The sequence below is a fragment of the Leguminivora glycinivorella genome, chromosome 18 (assembly GCF_023078275.1).
Source record: "Leguminivora glycinivorella isolate SPB_JAAS2020 chromosome 18, LegGlyc_1.1, whole genome shotgun sequence".
Lineage (NCBI taxonomy): Eukaryota > Metazoa > Arthropoda > Insecta > Lepidoptera > Tortricidae > Leguminivora > Leguminivora glycinivorella.
In genome coordinates, this window is record NC_062988.1 from 5,316,368 (window position 1) to 5,336,214 (window position 19,847).

General features: G+C 38.3%; 1 protein-coding gene across 1 annotated transcript in view; it reads left to right on the forward strand.

Moving 5' to 3' along the window:
* Nucleotides 1–19,847, forward strand: part of LOC125235726 (E3 ubiquitin-protein ligase UBR1) — an 82,717-nt gene that overhangs the window by 28,886 nt on the left and 33,984 nt on the right. The window contains 7 exon segments of the mRNA XM_048142298.1: nucleotides 7,600–7,748; nucleotides 8,544–8,708; nucleotides 10,032–10,186; nucleotides 11,290–11,432; nucleotides 12,368–12,470; nucleotides 15,914–16,056; nucleotides 19,140–19,253. Of these exon segments, the coding sequence (XP_047998255.1) occupies nucleotides 7,600–7,748; nucleotides 8,544–8,708; nucleotides 10,032–10,186; nucleotides 11,290–11,432; nucleotides 12,368–12,470; nucleotides 15,914–16,056; nucleotides 19,140–19,253 (972 nt within the window).

The following is a 19,847-nucleotide window of genomic DNA, read 5'->3' on the forward strand; positions in this document are numbered from 1 at the left end:
TTAATTGCAGATATTGCATAAATTTCGTCATGCAACTTTTTCGATGTGATATTTTTTATCAGTACCCGTGTGGTGACGAGATAAGACTACCCCCCTTTGCCCTATGCACACCTCGGACACTGGCGATCAAATATATGAAAGAGGCGCGTTCTAGCACACATTCTAAGCTCGTGTACGTGAACGCGTTCACCTACACGGGTCACTATCAAGTTTACCTTATCGCTAAACGACTATTTCGGCTAGATGTCAGAAAATTTAAATATACAGTCAGTATAAAGTCAATTCAGCTGGGATGACATGAAAGTAGAATACTCAATCAGCAAAAAGTAAATTTAACTGGATGGCTAAGACTTAGAATGAATGAGTAGCCAAACGTCTGGAAATATACATAGTCCGTATGATTACCATATCTAAAAAGCCAAAAGTGTAGTTAGTTAATTGACGTCAACACAGAACTATTCAGTAGCAAAACGTCCGGAAATATAATGTGTCATCGCCAACGCCATGGTTTATAAATGTGTAACAGAACAGTTCTTATTAACAGTGCGAGAAGGTTTGAATTCTCAAGACACTTAAGCATTTTAAAACCAGACGTTTTGCTAACGGGTCGTTTGGCGTTTATTCTATTTAGCAATAAAAACATTAAACAATCCAGATTTTTTGCTCCTTGACCGTTTAGCGTTCATGTCTGTTTTGTAATACAGACATTCGAAGAAGAAGATGTTTTGCAGTTAGATCATTTTAAATTGTTACGTTTTAAGATCCAGACGTTTTGCTAAAGACACATTTAGCATTCATGTCTACGTAGCCACAAAGACATAACACAATCCAGACGTATCAGCTATATAGTCTTATAGCGATAAGGTAAATTTGATAGTGACCCACCTACACGAGCTTAGACTGTGAGCTAGGAACGCGCCTCTTTCATTTATTTGCTCGCCAGTGTCCGAGGTATGCTAATAGTGACACTGAAACTTGAGCTGTTTCATGTGCTCTGCTTACCTGTTTTGGGAATACAGGTGTATTTATGTATTTTTATCAATTCACCACACCCACATATTGCGTCCTAGATATATTATTTACCTACATAGGCTAGGCTACATAGGCATGATTCGGCTAGGAGGTCGAACCATACTGTTCTACCTCAGGGATGGCCAGAGGGCGCCACGGGCCTTCGGAAATGTCATATACTTAGAAATTTCGACCCTTGCTTTCGTGGACCGATAGCCGAGTGGTTCTGGCATTCGCCCGGTAAGCGGAGTACGCTGGTTCGATTCCAGCTCGGAGCACTGGAGGCTTTGGTCACTTTTTCTTTGTATATGACATTTATTTAATATTTAGAACATAATAGTAGTGTTACTACTTAAAAAATAACAAGTTAAAATATTTTCTATGAAAGTAATTTAATTTGTTCTTAGAGTGTTGATGGCAGCGCCATCTCTCTTCGCTAGCTTGTAATCACCTGAGTTGATTCGGCTAGGAGGTCGAACCATACTGTTCTACCTCAGGGATGGCCAGAGGGCGCCACGGGCCTTCGGAAATGTCACATACTTAGAAATTTCGACCCTTGCTTTCGTGGACCGATAGCCGAGTGGTTCTGGCATTCGCCCGGTAAGCGGAGTACGCTGGTTCGATTCCAGCTCGGAGCACTGGAGGCTTTGGTCACTTTTTCTTTGTATATGACATTTATTTAATGTGTTACTACTTAAAAAATAACAAGTTAAAATATTTTCTATGAAAGTAATTTAATTTGTTCTTAGAGTACCTACATAGGCTTGATTATAATTGTTGATTGATTAAAAAGATAATTTACAATATTTATTATGAAATAACAAAAACATGGAAATCTTGTTTGTCATATGTCTTATCGGTTACTTTACAGAGAAATAACAACTTCAGTAATAGTTTATGTTTCTTAAGTGCGAGTCGTACGTGTGTAAATTTTTTTATTATATTCTGATAACAAGTTTGCAACCTATGTTTTTGCTGTCGTTAAATTTGAGTGATAGTGGTTTATTTATTGTACATTTCAAGGAAAATATACCATTTCGAATCGCACAAAAGTGTTTAAAAGCAACCAAACACAAAGACGTCAAATATGAAACAATTAAAAAAAAACCAGTATATTTTAACTCAGAATTGACCCGCTATACGTATTACTTGATGACTTAGTCAATAAAATGTATCATATATCATGTATCATTTGTGATATATGAGCTTTTTTCTTACCACAGCATTTAATACCATTATTTCAAACACAGGGGACCGATTTTTGAATTTCGAACGCACGAATTCGCCGTTCGGAAGTCTCTGGAAACCGACGAATTTTTGAAAAAGGACGGCTTGTAATTTTTCCCCTCACTAGCTCGGAAACACGTGTTTTGTCCTTTAATACCAGCGTATCCACTAGTGGGTAAAGTAATTTGACCTTGAATACAGTCAAATTAACTGCTTTAAAATTGATAAAAGTAGGTGAATCTAGTAATAAAGACGATTTACCACCTGTGGAATTACTGGAAGCAGTGATAAAAGCATTTTTTGCGTTGTAGTTTCCTCGCTATAGTAAGGGGAAAAGTTTTGTGTTACACTCGGGTGCAAATGTATTTTACTTTTCGTGTGTTAAAAAACTCGCAAGTTCAGGATTCTATTCTCGAACCACTCGCTTCGCTCGTGGTTCAACTATAGAATCCTTTCACTTGCTCGTTTCTCAATTCCACACTCGGCGTTAAAATACAACTTTGCCCCCTTGTATAACAAATAACTATTATATGTGAGGAGTGTCTTGGAAGGGGACTTATTTCTATAAGTCAACAGAGGTTATTTTTATCTATGTCTTCCTAGAGAAATAAACCTTGTTGACTTATAGAAATAAGTCCTTTTGAAAAGACACTTCTCATCTAGTGGTAATGACCTAATGACCACTTGTTTCCGACTCTGTTAGTAGAATTTAAATCGCTAGGTAGTGGAGATGTTAGATTAGTCTATAGTGGAGATATTATTGAACTTACGAAATCGAATGGTCGATATTCAAAAATCGCCCCCCAGTTATAACACAGTTTTACCTATTTAATAGGAATGAAATATGTAAAACCTATACCATACACCTAACGAGTTAGTTCAGCCACCGGAGCTACAAGATAAATGTTCAAGTGTCAATACTCTTGCAAAGTACTTGTGTGTGTTAAGTGAATGTGGCTTTTAAGACAATGGGCCTAAAGGACATTTTGCGAGTGATTTGCTGTAGACGAGACAATGAGACGCCTTGTAAGAAGAACTGTTGTGATACTTGTGATATAGACTTCATTAACTCGTATATGAAGTAAGTATACATACATACACTCATGCCTGTATTACCTAACGGGGTGGGCAGGGCACGTGGACGAAGTATGCTGTTGTACAGATTAACTATCCTAGTTTAAAAGTGGTATAAAATTTTATACACATTACACACGATAATGTTTTATATTTTAAAGTCCTTTGTGATATATTATATTTGCTTTCCTTTAACTTGAATAATTTTAGGCATTTTGGCACGCCGCAATGTTCGCTGCGGATTGGGCGAGATTTTTTCCTAGCTCGCTCGCAAGAGGTTCGCTCATATTTTTTGACTAGCTTTTTCCCGCAGATTCATCCGCGTACTAATCTAATCTTATTTTTCCATACCAACTTTGGACCCCCATTTCACACCCTTAAGAGGTGAATTTTGAAAAATCCTTTCCTACCTGCACCTTATAAGGAACCTACGTGTCAACTGTGGCATCTTTAGGACCAGCGGTTTCGGCTGTGCGTTGATATGTCAGTCAGCCAGTCAGTTTCTTCTTTTATATATATTTTTTATGGTAATTAGGTATTTTTGTTGTCACCTGACGATAATATGTTGTTTTTTTTATACTTGGCACGTGCCAAGTATCAAAGTGGGCGTTAATATTCTCTCAGTGTCTATCCATGAAATTTGCGTATGGCAAAGAAATCTAGGCGGGTTATGGTGACAGAAAGATGATTATACATACATTCGTCACGCTATATTGATAAAAGGGGTGCGTAAGCATATAAAACTGCTGAAGTGTCAGTGTAATTTGAAAGCAAAGAGGATCGAGTATTATAGAGAGTTACTGTCGAAGTAAAATGTGTAATCACAGTGCATAGACTGCCATCTCCTGACAAAGGCTTAAAACTTTTGAACCTCAGTTTTGACAATTTGACCCATATTCTTAGCTTGATATGTGTTAAAATATCAAATATTAATATTAGCGCCATCTAGCCGAGCGTCCCCCAAAGGTGTAACACCATCTAGGTCACCGTACCTTTTTCTGTATAGTACTGAGGTACGTTTTTTCTTAGACTTTATCTGTCTAGATAGAGTTATATGTCTTTGTTTGAAAGTAAACGAAATACTCGTAGTGACATTGCAGTGTCTGATTGCCAGACCATCGCCTCATCACAATTTAACCCATATCCCTCAAGAGGCTTCTGGTGCTCTCCCACTGGTTGTTATAAATTATATTTATAACACGGTGTAAAGGGGACAGCGTAATGTCAATACCGTCGCGCTATCCCTGTCGCACCATTCTACGACACTCACGAAAGGAAAAGGGGGTGGTGAAATTCTTAACCCGTCACCACAAGGGCAATTAAAATTTTGAAAAAACCCCCGACCGCGACATAGTGGACCGATTTTTATGAAACATGGCTAAGAACACTCCCGACTAACTCAGCTTTCAAACAAAAAAAACTAAATCGAAATCGGTTCATCCATTCGGGAGCTACGATGCCACAGACACACACACAGACAGACACGTCAAACTTACAACACCCCGTCGTTTTTGCGTCGGGGGTTAAAAAAATATTACAAAAATGCGCAAAGTTACTCGTTAACCTATTTCTAGCGACCTTCTTTAATGGGTTCAATGTCGCCAACAAGGTCCGCATTTAGGAAACGGGTAGCAGACTAGTCACTCGGCGGCGTGTCACCAATGGCATGCTGCCATCATCCGTTCAACGACCCACAAACCAAAATAAACCCTAAAACGTCTAGCCTAAAACACATAATGCATACATTCAACTTGCTGCTTATTTTCGTGGCGGTTACACGAGATTCGAAATTCCAATTTTCTTGATAGTTTACGTTCAGTTGGAAACGGGTGCAAGTATATGAACCATCAAGATACTTGTATCGTTTTTCTTTAGAACGAAGTTGTGCATAAATTCCATTGAGTTTTGTACTAATAAAATCAGAGTTTCAACTTCATTTCTTGAGGTACAGAGTTGAAAATGTCGAAAGTCCCACGGATTATCGAGCTAGGACATTGAACTGATAGGTACTTTATTTTGATGATATTCATTGGTGTTTTTATAAGTTTCACTCTAATTCCAGGCTATGACTTTTTGACAGTTGGGTATTAGGGTTTATTTTTGTACGACTAGGCATAAAATGTCAAGTAAAAAGAACCTTAATGTCTGTCATTCCTTTTGTAAATACCTATCTTGAAGAAACCATATTTTAAAAACATAAGGTAGAGCGGGGCAAATCTCGACTGGGGGGCAAATGTAACTGGTCCATTTTTTTCCATGTTTTACAATGTTTGCATTAATAAATAAAGTGTCCACCGGTTATATATGGTAGGCGTGTTCAGTGGATACATGTAGAACTCAACATCATAGTGTAATAATGGAAAAATGGATCAGTTAAAATTGCCCCCCAGTCGAGATTTGCCCCGTTGTACCTTATTTGTATATAAGCACAGTCTAAACTAAACCTTGGTAGGTTTAGACTATATAGTTTAGGCTATATTTAAGTGTTTAAAAAAAAATATTTTCATAATTAAATAAGCTACTATACGTACCTAAAATAGGTCAATAGAGTAGCACTTCTTGAAATAATAATGGTGATGGTCATGATCTAATTATTAGAATGCAAGTAAGTTACAACTGCACTAATGCATATTGCGATGAAACAACATTATTACGATTTTTATAATAATGCTTTTTTTTCTCGTCTGTGGCGACCCTACTGTATTGATTAAAAACCGCGTTATCAAATCGAGCATAGGTACTTGATTGGTTGTTAATATTTTTTTTATTAATAGCCTAACCCTGTCTGCTATGGCCATACGCCAAGCCACCAGTACATGTATTGTTTACATTCGCGACACACGTCTTCAAAAAAATACCCGATAGTAATGCGAGAAATTTTAAAAAGTGCACCGATTTTTCCTGAAGAGATAGTGTTGTGCGTGCGTGTCAAACCATGGGCGTTTGACACCTAGCGAAAAGTCGCGAATGATCACAATTTTAGAAGAATGGAAAATAAATTGGCGAATTCGGTGATCTAAGTAATGCACGAATACATCTGACCTTTGACTGAGCAAAGTTCAAGGTCGTGGAAAACAAATGAATGCGTCCTAATGCAAGCTGCTCATTGGTGGGTTAAAACAATCCATTTTAGCTGCGGTTTTCGTGACTTATATTCATTGTCTTAAGTGTTATTCACATTTGCGTTCTCCATTTGTGTGTTGCCCAAGATATGTGAAGTTAAACCTATGGTAAAAATTATGTAAGGAGTTTTTTGTTATTTCATATGCATTTTGCATTAAACTTTATGTCGCATGAATATCATCCTATGAAAGTGAATTAGAAAACACGAAAGCGCACAATCACTCACAAAAACAAAGAAAAGTACCGACGAAACCCACACATCTGTGTTTAATGAACTAACAGCGAGCCAAAAGGAATAAACTGCTCATTCATACGTCGTTTTGTATTCAGCGATACGATGCGATGTTCTTCTTTTTCACTGTTTATATGAAACGTGATTGATATTGATTATACAAGAACCACACGGCTGTATATATGTATATACGGCTGTATACAACATTCTTAAACACGACTAAGATAAGAATCTATGCTGTATTTTGGTACTCTGCGAGTTTGCCTTTCTATAAAACTGCTCTGCGTTGGTTTCAAGTTGTCTACTATAAACTTGAAGAAAATATAAGGTCCAAGTTTCAGTCTCACAAATCAAGATACGCTTCTGACGAGCTTCAATCTAAAATGCAAAGGGATCTGCAGCATAGATCGACAACAATCCATCCTTAAGCTCGTAGCTATTATTATCAGTTGATCTTGCCAAATAGTAAATAGTCTCAGGCGGAACTCATAGCCGGACGTATTCATGCACTCACAAACTAGTGACTGAAAAGCATCTACACAGAACAACATTTACGCATCGTCGTAGCCACATATCGATTTCTATCGCACCCACATACCTATTAAACTTAAAAGACTAAAAGGCCAGTTGTACCATTTACGATACGTGGTCGAATGCTTATAGTGAGCCTGCACCCAAGTCGGAGATGAAATTCGTTGGTGGTTTTAGACCTAGACTGGTTAGACCGTCATCGCCCCTGGTTCCTCTGGACCGGGTGGCATGCGTAAAAGCATTTCGCCAACTTAAAAAAAGTTATACCATCTACGAATATCAATTTCTCTGGTGAAACAGACACTAAAAATTTCGAACGTTACATAGTCTGACCGACATAGAAAAGTTTCCTAGTATCGATCCGTGATGAATCGAGTGAAAGTGATGATCGACTCCCCCAGATTCACGCTGCCCGCGAAGGCCGACGCCGTGGTGGAACTGTGGCGAGCAAAGATGGCGGAAGGCGTGCTGTCGCCGGCGCATTTCCAGGACCACTGGAGGGTGACCGTGCCGAGGATATATTCGCCGCAGCCTAACAGGAGTTGTCTAGGTATGTCTATGGTTTACTATTTATTTTCTGCGGGTTTTAGTGCCACGCGGACCGACCGAAGTTGATGTTGATGTCCGCTTTACTCTAAAACGCTCGCTAAACTAATACATATTAGCCCAATGCGGATCGATCCGCATGACTCTAAAGCTAGCACTTCTAAACTAGTAGCAGTCTAGTCAAAGGTCTCACTCTGTATCTTTATCCATACTAATATTATAAATGGGAAAGTGTGTGTGTCAGTTTGTTTGTCCGCCCTTCACTGCAAAACGGAGAGACGAATTGACGTGATTTTTTAAGTGGAAATAGTTGAAGGGATAGAGTGACATAGGCTACTTTTTGTCTCTTTCTAACGCGAGCGAAGCCACGGGAAAAAGCTAGTACTGAATAATTTCTCAATCTTCGGACATCTAGCGATAAATAACATATTTAATAACAATAGTTAACCAAACTAACCAAAACAAGAGGCCTACTGCATAAAAAAATACAATGGGAAATGTTAACTGTCTGTCAGTTGTTATCTAGTTAAATAAGAACCAGGAGGCTAGGAAGACTGACTATAAAGCCCTCTTCTACAGAATACTGATTTTATTGGTAAAATACGAGTACATTTTACAAGTCAAAAATAATATACAAAATTAAAAATTCAATATCATTAATATAACACTATTTGGTAATTTTTTTCAGTGCAATTTAGGGTCAACGATCTTTGGTTGTTATTTTACACATAAATTCCTCAATCGAGTAGCAAGCATGTTTAAAGAATCTCCCTTGTGATCCAATTTATATTAATTCCAGACTGGTCATTCGACGAGGAGCTAGCAGCGAAACTATTAATCCAGCCGCTAGAGCAATTGATATGGGGCTCCAGCGAGGGCTCGGCGCCTCCGCCGCCGCGGCGCTCCACGCTGTGCGGGCGGGTGTTCAAACAAGGCGAGCCAGCGTACAGCTGTCGCGAGTGTGGTGAGTAAACGCACATGTTCAATTGTTCAGTTACCCGGGATCATGATGTATGTAACTGCTTCGAGATATCGGGAGCCCGACAAAAAACAGAAAGGTAAAGAAAAAAATCACGGTCTCTATCTCGGTTAGTATAAGCAAAGAGGATTGAGTATTATAGAGAGTTACTGTCAAAGTAAAATGTGTAATCACAGTGCGCAGACTGCCATCTCAAGACACTTGCTTAAAACTTTGACAAATTGGCCCATATTCTTAGCTTGATATGTGTTAAAATGTCAAATATTTTTATTAGCGCCATCTAGCCGAGCGTTCCCCGAAGGTGTAACGCCATCTTGGCCACCGTACCTTTTTCATTATGGTTTTGAGGTACGTTTTTTTTTCTTAGACTTTATCCGTCTATACGGAGTTACATATGTCTTTGGTATAAGTCTCACTAGACTAACAATTGTAGCAACATAAGGCCGCAGGTCCGACGTGAGCTAATACACTTAGGGCCAGTTGCATCAACCACATTTGACAGACACGTCATCGTCAAGCAGCAGATGTCTAATGGAACTTCCCATACAATAAGATTTAACGAACGCTTTAACGGTGACAGACTGTTTGATGCAACCGGCCCTTACTATTGGGTCGTGTTTAAGCTCAAACTTCCCCGTCAGAACGTCCGTATGTCTTCGGCACACTGGCTTACACTTTGCCGTTATGGACAGGGATGAGGAAACATGTTTTCTTTCTCATATTTAAGTTACCTGAGATTGCCTTTCTGAAGTTTTACGGACTGTAGTCGCAGGACCGAAAAGTGTTTCGAAAGAGTGTGGAGCTGAATAGTGAAAATGCTGCCAGTCAGAGTAAGGGCTTTCTTGTTCAAGTTTGCTATATATCGTCACTACTTTTAAAAAAACTTGTATCTTCGTCTGTCAATGAAAAGAAAATTGTAGTAAGTATTTATGGAATGCATATAGACTTACTGCGTTTTAACTTTGAGGAACAGCGTGAGATTCGAGATTTTTTAAAAGTAGTGACGATATGCTCTTGCGTTGCGAAGCCATTTCAATCAGCCATGAATTTTATTGTTTTATTCAATGTAGGATACATAATCCGTAACCTGCATATGACTTGCTTTGTATTTGACGTCACTAAATTGTATATAAGATTCATAATATCGTCACTACTTTGAAAAAATCTCGTATCTCACGCTGCTCCTCAAAGTTAAAACGCAGTAAGTCTATATGCATCCTATACATACTTACTACAATTTTCTTTTCATTGACAGACGAAGATACAAGTTTTTTTTTAAAGTAGTGACGATATGGTATTTTATTTCAGGTATGGACAACACATGCGTACTCTGCGTGGAGTGTTTCAAAGTCTCCGCGCACAGACACCACAAGTATAAGATCGGTCAGTCGGGCGGCGGCGGGTGCTGCGACTGTGGCGACACGGAGGCTTGGAAGCGTGACCCCTTCTGCGAACTGCATGCGGTACGTAAACAAACCTTATTGCAAGACATGTGTCACGGTATAATAAAGAATACTATCGTACAGTATGGCCACTCCCGCTCCCCGCTGAAAGTGCCGCCCACCCGCTCTCGGTTACCTTACAATTACCGCCTGTCAAAAACGCGACCAGTCGACCTGTCTTATCTCACTCGTACAAGCATGGTACGGCGTTCACCTACACGAGCTTATACTGTGTGCTAAGAACGCGCCTCTTTCATATATTTGATCGACATTGTCCGAGGTGTGCCTGTGTAGTGTGTAGTCCACATGTGTTTAGTTAAAAAGTGTTGTGGGTGGGTCTTACTGCTACAGCTACGAATATGGAGTAATTTGAACACAAAGTCCTCTTTTTAGGGTTCCGTAGTCAACTAGGAACCCTTATAGTTTCGCCATGTCTGTCTGTCCGTCCGTCCGTCCGTCCGTCCGCGGATAATCTCAGTAACTGTAAGTACTAGAAAGCTGAAATTTGGTACCAATATGTATATCAATCACGCCAACAAAGTGCAAAAATAAAAAATGGAAAAAAATGTTTTATTAAGGTAGCCCCCCTACATGTAAAGTGGGGGCTGATTTTTTTTTTCATTCCAACTCTAACGTGTGATATATTGTTGGATAGGTATTTAAAAATGAATAAGGGTTTACTAACATCGTTTTTTGATAATACTAATATTTTCGGAAATAATCGCTCCTAAAGGAAAAAAAGTGCGTCCCCCCCCCCCACCCCTCTAACTTTTGAACCATATGATTAAAAAATATGAAAAAAATCACAGAAGGAGAACTTTATAAAGACTTTCTAGGAAAATTGTTTTGAACTTGATAGGTTCAGTAGTTTTTGAGAAAAATACTGAAAACTACGGAACCCTACACTGAGCGTGGCCCGACACGCTCTTGGCCGGTTTTTTTCTCCTCGAATGGTTAGGAGAACGTGAAAGCGATCTATTATTTACTTACGCTAATACTCCCCCAATATCTCTTGCTCATAAACGACTGTTGCGACATGTTCACACTTTCCGCGGATGAAATCTAAATTAGTTTCATTTTTATTTTCTAAGCAAAATTAATTTAAAAAAAAATCACTTTTCCAGGGTCCCGATGATGAAGAACCAGCACAGGCCAGCATCAGCCCTGAAGTTATAGAAAGGATGAAGACCGTCGCGAACGTCTCTCTATCCTACTGCTTTAGGCTGCTCACACTTGACCATGCCCCCGGCTTGCCCAACGAGTTGAGGTAAGAGCCAACAGTAATTTAAGCGTCAACTGCAACTCACGGACAAAACCCTTCCGTTTCGTCAATTAAATCACAGGAATCAACACTAGCTTTTGTAAAGCGACTGATGAGTGATGAGATGACCTCAAACTCAGAGGGGAAACTTGGCATTATTAGAATCAGCCCGGGACCCTCACGATATGTTCCTCTACCGAAGGCAATCGGCTAAAATGATACAAATTTTGTATGATAATTTATAATTTCATTTTTAACCCCCGACGCAAAAACGGGGTGTTATAAGTTTGACGTGTATGTCTATCTGTCTGTGTGTGTGTCTGTCTGTGTCATCGTAGCTCCCGAATGAATGAACCGATTTAGATTTAGTTTTTAGGGTTCCGTACCTCAAAAGGAAAAAACGGAACCCTTATAGGATCACTTTGTTGTCCGTCTGTCCGTCCGTCCGTCCGTCTGTCAAGACCCTTTTTCTCAGGAACGCGTGGAGGTATGAAGCTGAAATTTATATCAATTACTCAGGTCTACTGTCCCTTGAAGCTGTGAAAAAATCAAACTTCTAAGCCAACGCAATCAAAAGATACAGCCGTTTATGCCGCAAATTTTCGACACTTGCAAGGGAATCAAAACCTACAGGGTGCTTCCCGTGAACTCCGAATCTTGAAATTTGGTACGAAGCAACGTCTTATAGCATAGATAAAGGAAAAATTACGAAAACCATAAATTTTTAGTTACATCACATAATATATTTTTTTTTAATAATTTTAATGTTTGTACGGAACCCTCGGTGCGCGAGTCCGACTCGCACTTGGCCGGTTTTTTTTTGTTTGAAAGCTGAGTTAGTCGGGAGTGTTCTTAGCCATGTTTCATGAAAATCGGTCCATTATGACGGTCGGCCGTTTTTTCAAAATTTGAATTTTGTGGTTATATTTATTTTGTTCTAGGTTAAAAGATGCAGAACGAGAACGGGATCCGTTGCAGATCTTAGACCAACCCGACTGTTACTGCACAGTGCTTTATAACGACGAAACGCACACATTTGAACAGGTCAGTAGCAGGTTTATAACATGCACTCAGTGGTTTTCCTTTGAACTCCTGTAATTCCACCTCACCGCCAAGTATCCACCTTACAGAATGACTGAACGTTTAACCCTGTATTGAAGCAAAGTCATATGACTCATATGCATACATCGGGGTTTTGGGCGCGGGAATGAATTCGTGTGTTTGTAACATTGTTTATGGTAATTTGAATTACTGAAATATGTATTTAACTACTAGCTTTTACCCGCGGCTTCGCCCGCGTAATAAAAGTATTCATTAAGATTTTCATTTGAATCCTTAGGTTTCTCTGTAGGTATATTTATCTGCGATTATTTCGATTGCACATAATACTTTTGCTTGCAATGATTGTAGAAATATTACACATCGACCACAGCGTAGGTAATTCTATATACGCTGGGGAAACCTTTATAAACATCCCACATAGCCCGTATTTCGACACTATGATCGGTGGGTAAAAAGTACTTTTTTCTATTATCCCTTACAATTTTTTACATTTTGCTTATACTTATCGCAAACGTAATCTTCAAGCAAGCAAACAACGATCGTCTTAGAGCACATTGATTGTAAGAGACCGCCGACCGATTATCCGTATCCCTCTAACGATACCCATATTATCCGTATCCGTATCCCTATCCCTATCGCTATCCCTATCGCTATCCCTATCGCTATCCCTATCGCTATCCCTATCCCTATCCCTTATCAAGATGTTTAATGATATAACACTTTAAGTTCTCGCGCTTTGTACACATATTTAAAGTCACATACAGGTCGATCGCGATTAATTAACATTATTTTTACCTTTTTCCCAACGTTTCGGCCAGGTTGCACTGGCCGTGGTCGCGGAAGACTGACGTCCCAGCAAAATGTCACCGGAGATGTAAACAACACAAAACTACCCGATATTAATTTATATAAATGTTCGGGGTAGACAAATAAATATAATCTACCCGCTTTTAGTTAATGTTTATTTCCCACCATGTTTATTTTAAAGGTAAAAATAATGTTAATTAATCGCGTTCGACCTGTATGTGACTTTGAATATATGTTTAATGATTTCTTATCAAGTGCTAAAATATAAAGTTTCATGGTTTTATCTTTTAAAATTAAGAAATCCCATACAAACTTTCAACCTCTTTTTCAACCCCTTCATCCCTTTTTTTCGAAATAAAAAGTAGCCTATGTTTTGTCTCAGGGTCTAAAGATTGTCTGTTCCAAATTTCATCAAAATCGGCTGCGTGGTTTAAGCGGGAAAGCGTAACAGACAGACAGACAGACAGACAGACAGACAGACAGACAGACAGACAGACAGACAGAGTTACTTTCGCATTTATAATATTAAGTATGGATGGATGTAACTGGTAAGAGTTTTGAATGATTCACGGTTATTTTCATTAGACTTATAATTCCGTGATCATGATGCATGCAACTGCGTCGAAATATCGGGAGCTCGACAAAAATCAAAAAGGTAATCACGGTCTATATCCCGGTCAATATAAGTCTTATGTAACTGGTTCCAACTGTACCTAGAAATGTTTATCTTTTATCGTTTTCACCATTTTTGGGCTAGTGTAAATCATTCCCGCTCCCAAAACCCCGATGTATGCTCATATGTAACTCCGTATATACACCGTGTTTCCGGTATCACTCAAAACCTCAGACACCCCAACTGATTTTTGTTTTTTTAAACGTATCTAGAATGTTCATTTTTTTAATCTGATGATTATTATTTTTTTAAATAGAATTTTTTATTTTCTGTGCAGCTCTACTCGGCTTTTAACTCTACACTCAATAAAATAATTGCTAGCTACCATCATAAACCTTTAAACTGTTTAATTGTGTACGTTACTGCAACGACATAAGGTTTACCAATAGACAGCTATGTCACTGTAAAGCACTTTAACCTGTGTCACAGAAAAACTTCAAATTGGACAGGTGACGCAGTAAGCAAATTTAAACCTAACATTCAAAATGACAAGGTTGTAATTAGGTACGAGTTCAATTTGTTATGACTTATGATAAACTTTAAAATTAAACTGACGCACAACGTCTATCTCGGAGCGGAAAAAATAATCGTCCAAGTAACCAGCCAGTATTAATACCCTTAAATACTGAAAAAGGTATACAACCTCTAACTATATGATATGCACAATGTTGTATTACGAATTTTTAGAATGGGCACGTAAACTATAACTATAATACAAATTGAAACAAATAATATTACCCCCATCAAGATACAGCTCAATCGATTCTACTCTCGATTCTGAACAAACAGTTTTCAGGTTTTTAGTTTTAAGTGAAACACGGTGTAGACAGATAAAGTCTAAAAAAAAACGTACCACGGAACCGTATTGAAAAAGGTTGAGTCTCAGATAGATTGCGCTAATATTAATATTTGACATTTTAACACATATTAAGTTAAGAATATGGGCCAAAGTTACAAAGCCTGTGTCGAGAAATGGCAGTCTATTCACTGTGACTAGTTGACTACTACACCTTTCACTTAGAATAAGAATAGTTTATTAGTAATAAGAAGAGAGCGGACAGTAAATCTCTATAAACTCGATCCTCTTTTTAACCGCCTTCCAAATCTCAAGGGAAGGGGTTCTCAATTCGTCTGTATTTTTTTTTTTAATGTTTGTTCCTCGATATCTCCGTCGTTACTGGACCGATTTTGAAATTTTTTTTTGATTGAATGTATATGATTGGTTGATTGGTTCCATTTTTCTCAGAATCCAGTTCTGGTGGTGGAATCCTGGAGAAATCGAGGGAATTCCTCAAATCTGAAAGGCATACATATGAGGATTTTTGTGTTTTTAAAGGAACAGCATGCATTTACGTACGGAACAGTGACATTTGGTGCAGTGAAACTCCTGATGATGGTCAGAATGGAACTCCTCAAATCTGAACGGCACACTTATAGTGACTTTGGTATTTTTATAAGAACAGCATGCACTTACGTCCAGAACAGTGACATTTGGTGCAGTGGAACTGCTGATGATGGTCAGAACGGAACTCCTCAAATCTGAACGGCACACTTATAATGACTTTGGTATTTTTATAAGAACAGCATGCAGTTACGTCCAAAACAGTGACATTTGGTGCAGTGGAACTGCTGATGATGGTCAGAACGGAACTTTTCAAATCTGAACGGCACACTTATAGTGACTTTGGTACTGCTGATGAAGAGTGAGCCGCCCCTGGTTAGAGTTCCGTTCTGATAATCATTCTCATCTGTATGTACTTCAGAATCATCCAAATTTCAAAATTGGTTCAGAAATGACGGAGATATCGAATGACAAACATTAAAAAATATACAGACGAATGATAACATAATCCAACATTTGAAAGTATTTATCACCAGAACCCCAAAGGAAGGCGGTTTTTTTTTTTTCTTAAAAATTATATTGAAGTAAAAACCGTTGTTGCAGGTGATAACCACCCTAACCCGCGTGATGAAAGTGAACCACCGGGACGCGGTAGAACTAGTGTCTCTCATCGACCGCGAGGGCCGAGCGCTAGTCAAGTGCAGCTCTTTCCAAGTCTGTGATAGACTCAAGAACGACATTGAGATGTGAGTCACTGTGTTTGCTACATTTTATACTTTACTTAAAATTGCAAACTGGACTTAATCGCGTATAAAACCTCACCAGCACGGGTAGCATAGTCGGGCGATAGACGATAAAATATCAGGCCGTTCCTATCGCACTATTAGTAAGTGTGATAGGGACGGCCAGATGTTTTATCATCTTGCCTGCCAGGAATATGTGAGCATTGTCAAGAGGGCGCTGTTAATCTCATACATACTCGTATATGTGGTGACAGTTCAAAATACTATTAAAAAAATTGTTCTATTCAAATTTGTCACAAATTTCTTGTCAGACTTTAACTAACTTTTTAAACTAACGTCTGACATTTTAGAAAATGTTGGCCCCTTGGTTTCGGTAAAGGGAAAACTTAAAAATACTTATTTATACGCGATTAAGTCGTGTAAGACTCGTGAAAGTTCAAATAAGTGTATGTATACTTTGACAAACCATTTTTGTCAGCAGAGAAAAGATGGAAAAATTGTGCGAAAAGTTGCCCTACAATATAAACTCTGAATTTGGTGCTTTTTATACTGACAGAGAGGGTCTGTCAGAGTATAATGCATCATCCGTGGACTGTATGCTGTGATTTTTTCCCGATTAATCGAGTTCTCGAATATCATATGAACCAATTAGATCGAAGTGTTGCGTTGGAAGGTCGTTTCCTGTTTCACGAAAACATCGTTATGTTACAATGGAAAATTGTGAATAAAAACCGTCTGAGTCGTACATAGTCTATTCTAAGCAAATTTATAAAGACATCTAATAAACGGGTATCGGAGAAAGAACATTAGGTATGGCACACATGACAGTACAGCCCACGTGATGATGACGATCTTTTGATGATTGTAACACAAGTAAATTATACAGAAATTATTATGTATAATTTTACGAAAAAGTTCATAAATTAATTCGTGAAGTGTGATAGAGTATAAATAAACACCTGTAAGCAGTTTTAGGTGTGCACTAACCTCAATTATTATTATTACTCTAAATAAAATGATGTAACAATTACTTATTTATAAATTTATAAAGTATGCAAGCAAGTGGAGACACTCATGAAAGTTTGTAAATTGAACAAAAAATATAGTTTTAATCTAAGGATGTGACAATATAACATACATATCAATTCTGTAACAAGCTGAAATGTCCGTAAACGATACATGAAGTTTTTATATTAATAAAAAAAAACCGGACGCGTAACTTTTTCGGTTTATTTCTTTAATATAAAAACATAAACATACTTAGATTACAAGTTACATGATTTCACGAGACGGACTCCTGACCAAAGTTATCTGTGGAAATACATTGCAATAAAAAATACAGCTCATTTTTAAAATTACGTAAGGGCATGTTTATGCTGTTTATTACCTCTTTATTTACTTCTTTTCAACTTATTACAGTATTTTTTTACGTCAAATACCTTTGGTCAATTTTATGGTGGTGGTATTTTGTATGACAGTGGGGCTATTTCGTCTTGACACACAAACCATTTTACAATAAATACGTTCAGTTTTAAAATAAATACGTACTATAAGCTGCAAAAGTGCATGGAGAAATTATGAATGAATTCATTAATAAATTCGCCATGCACTTTTGGAGCTGATCGTACAGTCAACCAATTGGAACCCTAGGCCACTCTACAACCATGTCGAAATGACAAGCAGTAAGAGATTTCTTACAATCTGTTTTATAACGTCACTATGACATAGTTCTACAGTGGCCTAGGGTTCCAATTGGTTGACTGTACTTGAGATCTATTTCTCTCTAGTTGCTAAATCACAACTAAATATTTTACTATAATATAAAAATGCCACATAGTCATACAAAACTAGACCTAAGATAAAATGTTAGACCGTGAATAACTATTATAAAACCTATCAATACAGGTTGATTTTCTAGTTATTTCTACTGTAGTTAGTAACTAACAATAGTCATAAGTTTCTCTCTAACTAACCCTCTGTGGCTTGACTCTAATCTGCATACTTTCCTTGCTGTGCGTGCGTACCATTGCCATCAAATACCACGAAACTACGTTCCAGGCAGACAATTATGGTCGCGTGATAAATGATAAACCATCAGGCTGTTCCTATCGCACTATTTGTAAGTGCGATAGGGACGGCCCGATGTTTTATCATTTATCGCGCGACCATGATTGCCCAGCCGAACTATGTCACTTATTGACGCTATTTCCTTAATAACAAAAAAACACTGATATCGCGTAACGAATAGATCCCAACGCTTCAATCCCTTTACAACGTTGTCAATGGATGACAAAGGAGAAATTTTCACTTCTGTTAAATTCATTATTTGGAGTATAATCTATTGAAATTATTAATAATAGTTTCATAAATTACTATCGTCGGAGATAATTATTATTCTGAATATGGTAGGTAACTGATTTCTGGTTAGATGAGTTTTGAAGCGTTAAAATTAAACGTGTAAGTTTTGTAAACAATTACTAACAGCAACACTCTTAGCTGGCCATCGGTAAACTTTATGCCCTTGTAATAAGGATTACAAATGTACAGCTAACAGTGTTGCCAATGGTACAATGGAATACTCCATACTGAACAATATTTATTTTGATGGCAATGTTACGAGAGCTGCTATTTAACATTTGCAAAAGTGATCCTTTATAATCATCATAGAGATGCCTTTACTTTAGGTACTTACGCGAATATCAAAAATGTTATTTAAACGGAATGATATTTTGACCCCTAGCCATTTGGAAATAAAGACAAAAGGTCTTTCTTTTTTAAACTCGCAGGTCAAGCGTAAACTTCCTCACTCATGGCATAACTCGTAAAGTAAATAAATCCGACGTGGATGTCATCTGCTGTAACTGGTTTTCAACCCACTAACGGAGCGACAGCAGGCGTCCACGAACGTTAAATACATATCTGACCAATGTCATGGAAATCTATCCTATTTTAAGGTAGTCAGCGTACCGCCGGTTTAAAATCCCCTTACCCAAAATGAATTTTCTCAAGATCACTTTCGCCAATGTCGATAGCGCGCACGCGAGCGGGCTCGGTTGTGTGTGAGCGGTGTTACCGTGTTTAACCAGCTGCACGGCGATGTTCGAAAGGTTCACGTCCCGCACCGGCCCCGCGCTCAAGGTTCTCGTGATGCACGCACACGTGTTAGCGCACCAGACCTTCGCCATGAAGCTCCTACAGTGGTGAGTGTCACAATAGTCCGCGGGTGTTGCCATGGTAACCGGCCGCATGGCCATGAAAGGTTCACGTCCCGCACCGGCCCCGCGCTCAAGGTGAGTCTCTTTCCCCTTTTTTCTACTCTCACACAGCAGGCATATCCTACATCCTACTACAGTTTTACAGACTACACCTACCATCGACGCAAGTCCATACCATCTTCGTAAAAGTTTAGAAAGTCAATAGATGCACCTATACAAAGTAAGGTACGAATTTTCGTTGTGTCGGTAAGTATGTATATATCTTAAATCTTAGGATTCATTTCTCTTTAGTCACCATTATTTTTTATAAGTCGAAGCTTCATCTAAGAGGTAAGTGGTTTTATTTAGACCTTTATCGAAATATAATTGAAACCAGAAAACATTAGAAAAACTTGAACTGATACATTTAAAAATAAACTTTTATCATCATCTTTACATAGTCAAGATTAAAATTAAATTTGTTTTTTTTTATCATGTAGAAACGTCTGCGAGCGACACTACATATTTCCCGGCCAAGCCGTAGGTCGTAGGTTCGAGTCCTGCCGAAGGTGTGAATATTCCATCTTTCCTTCAATTTAA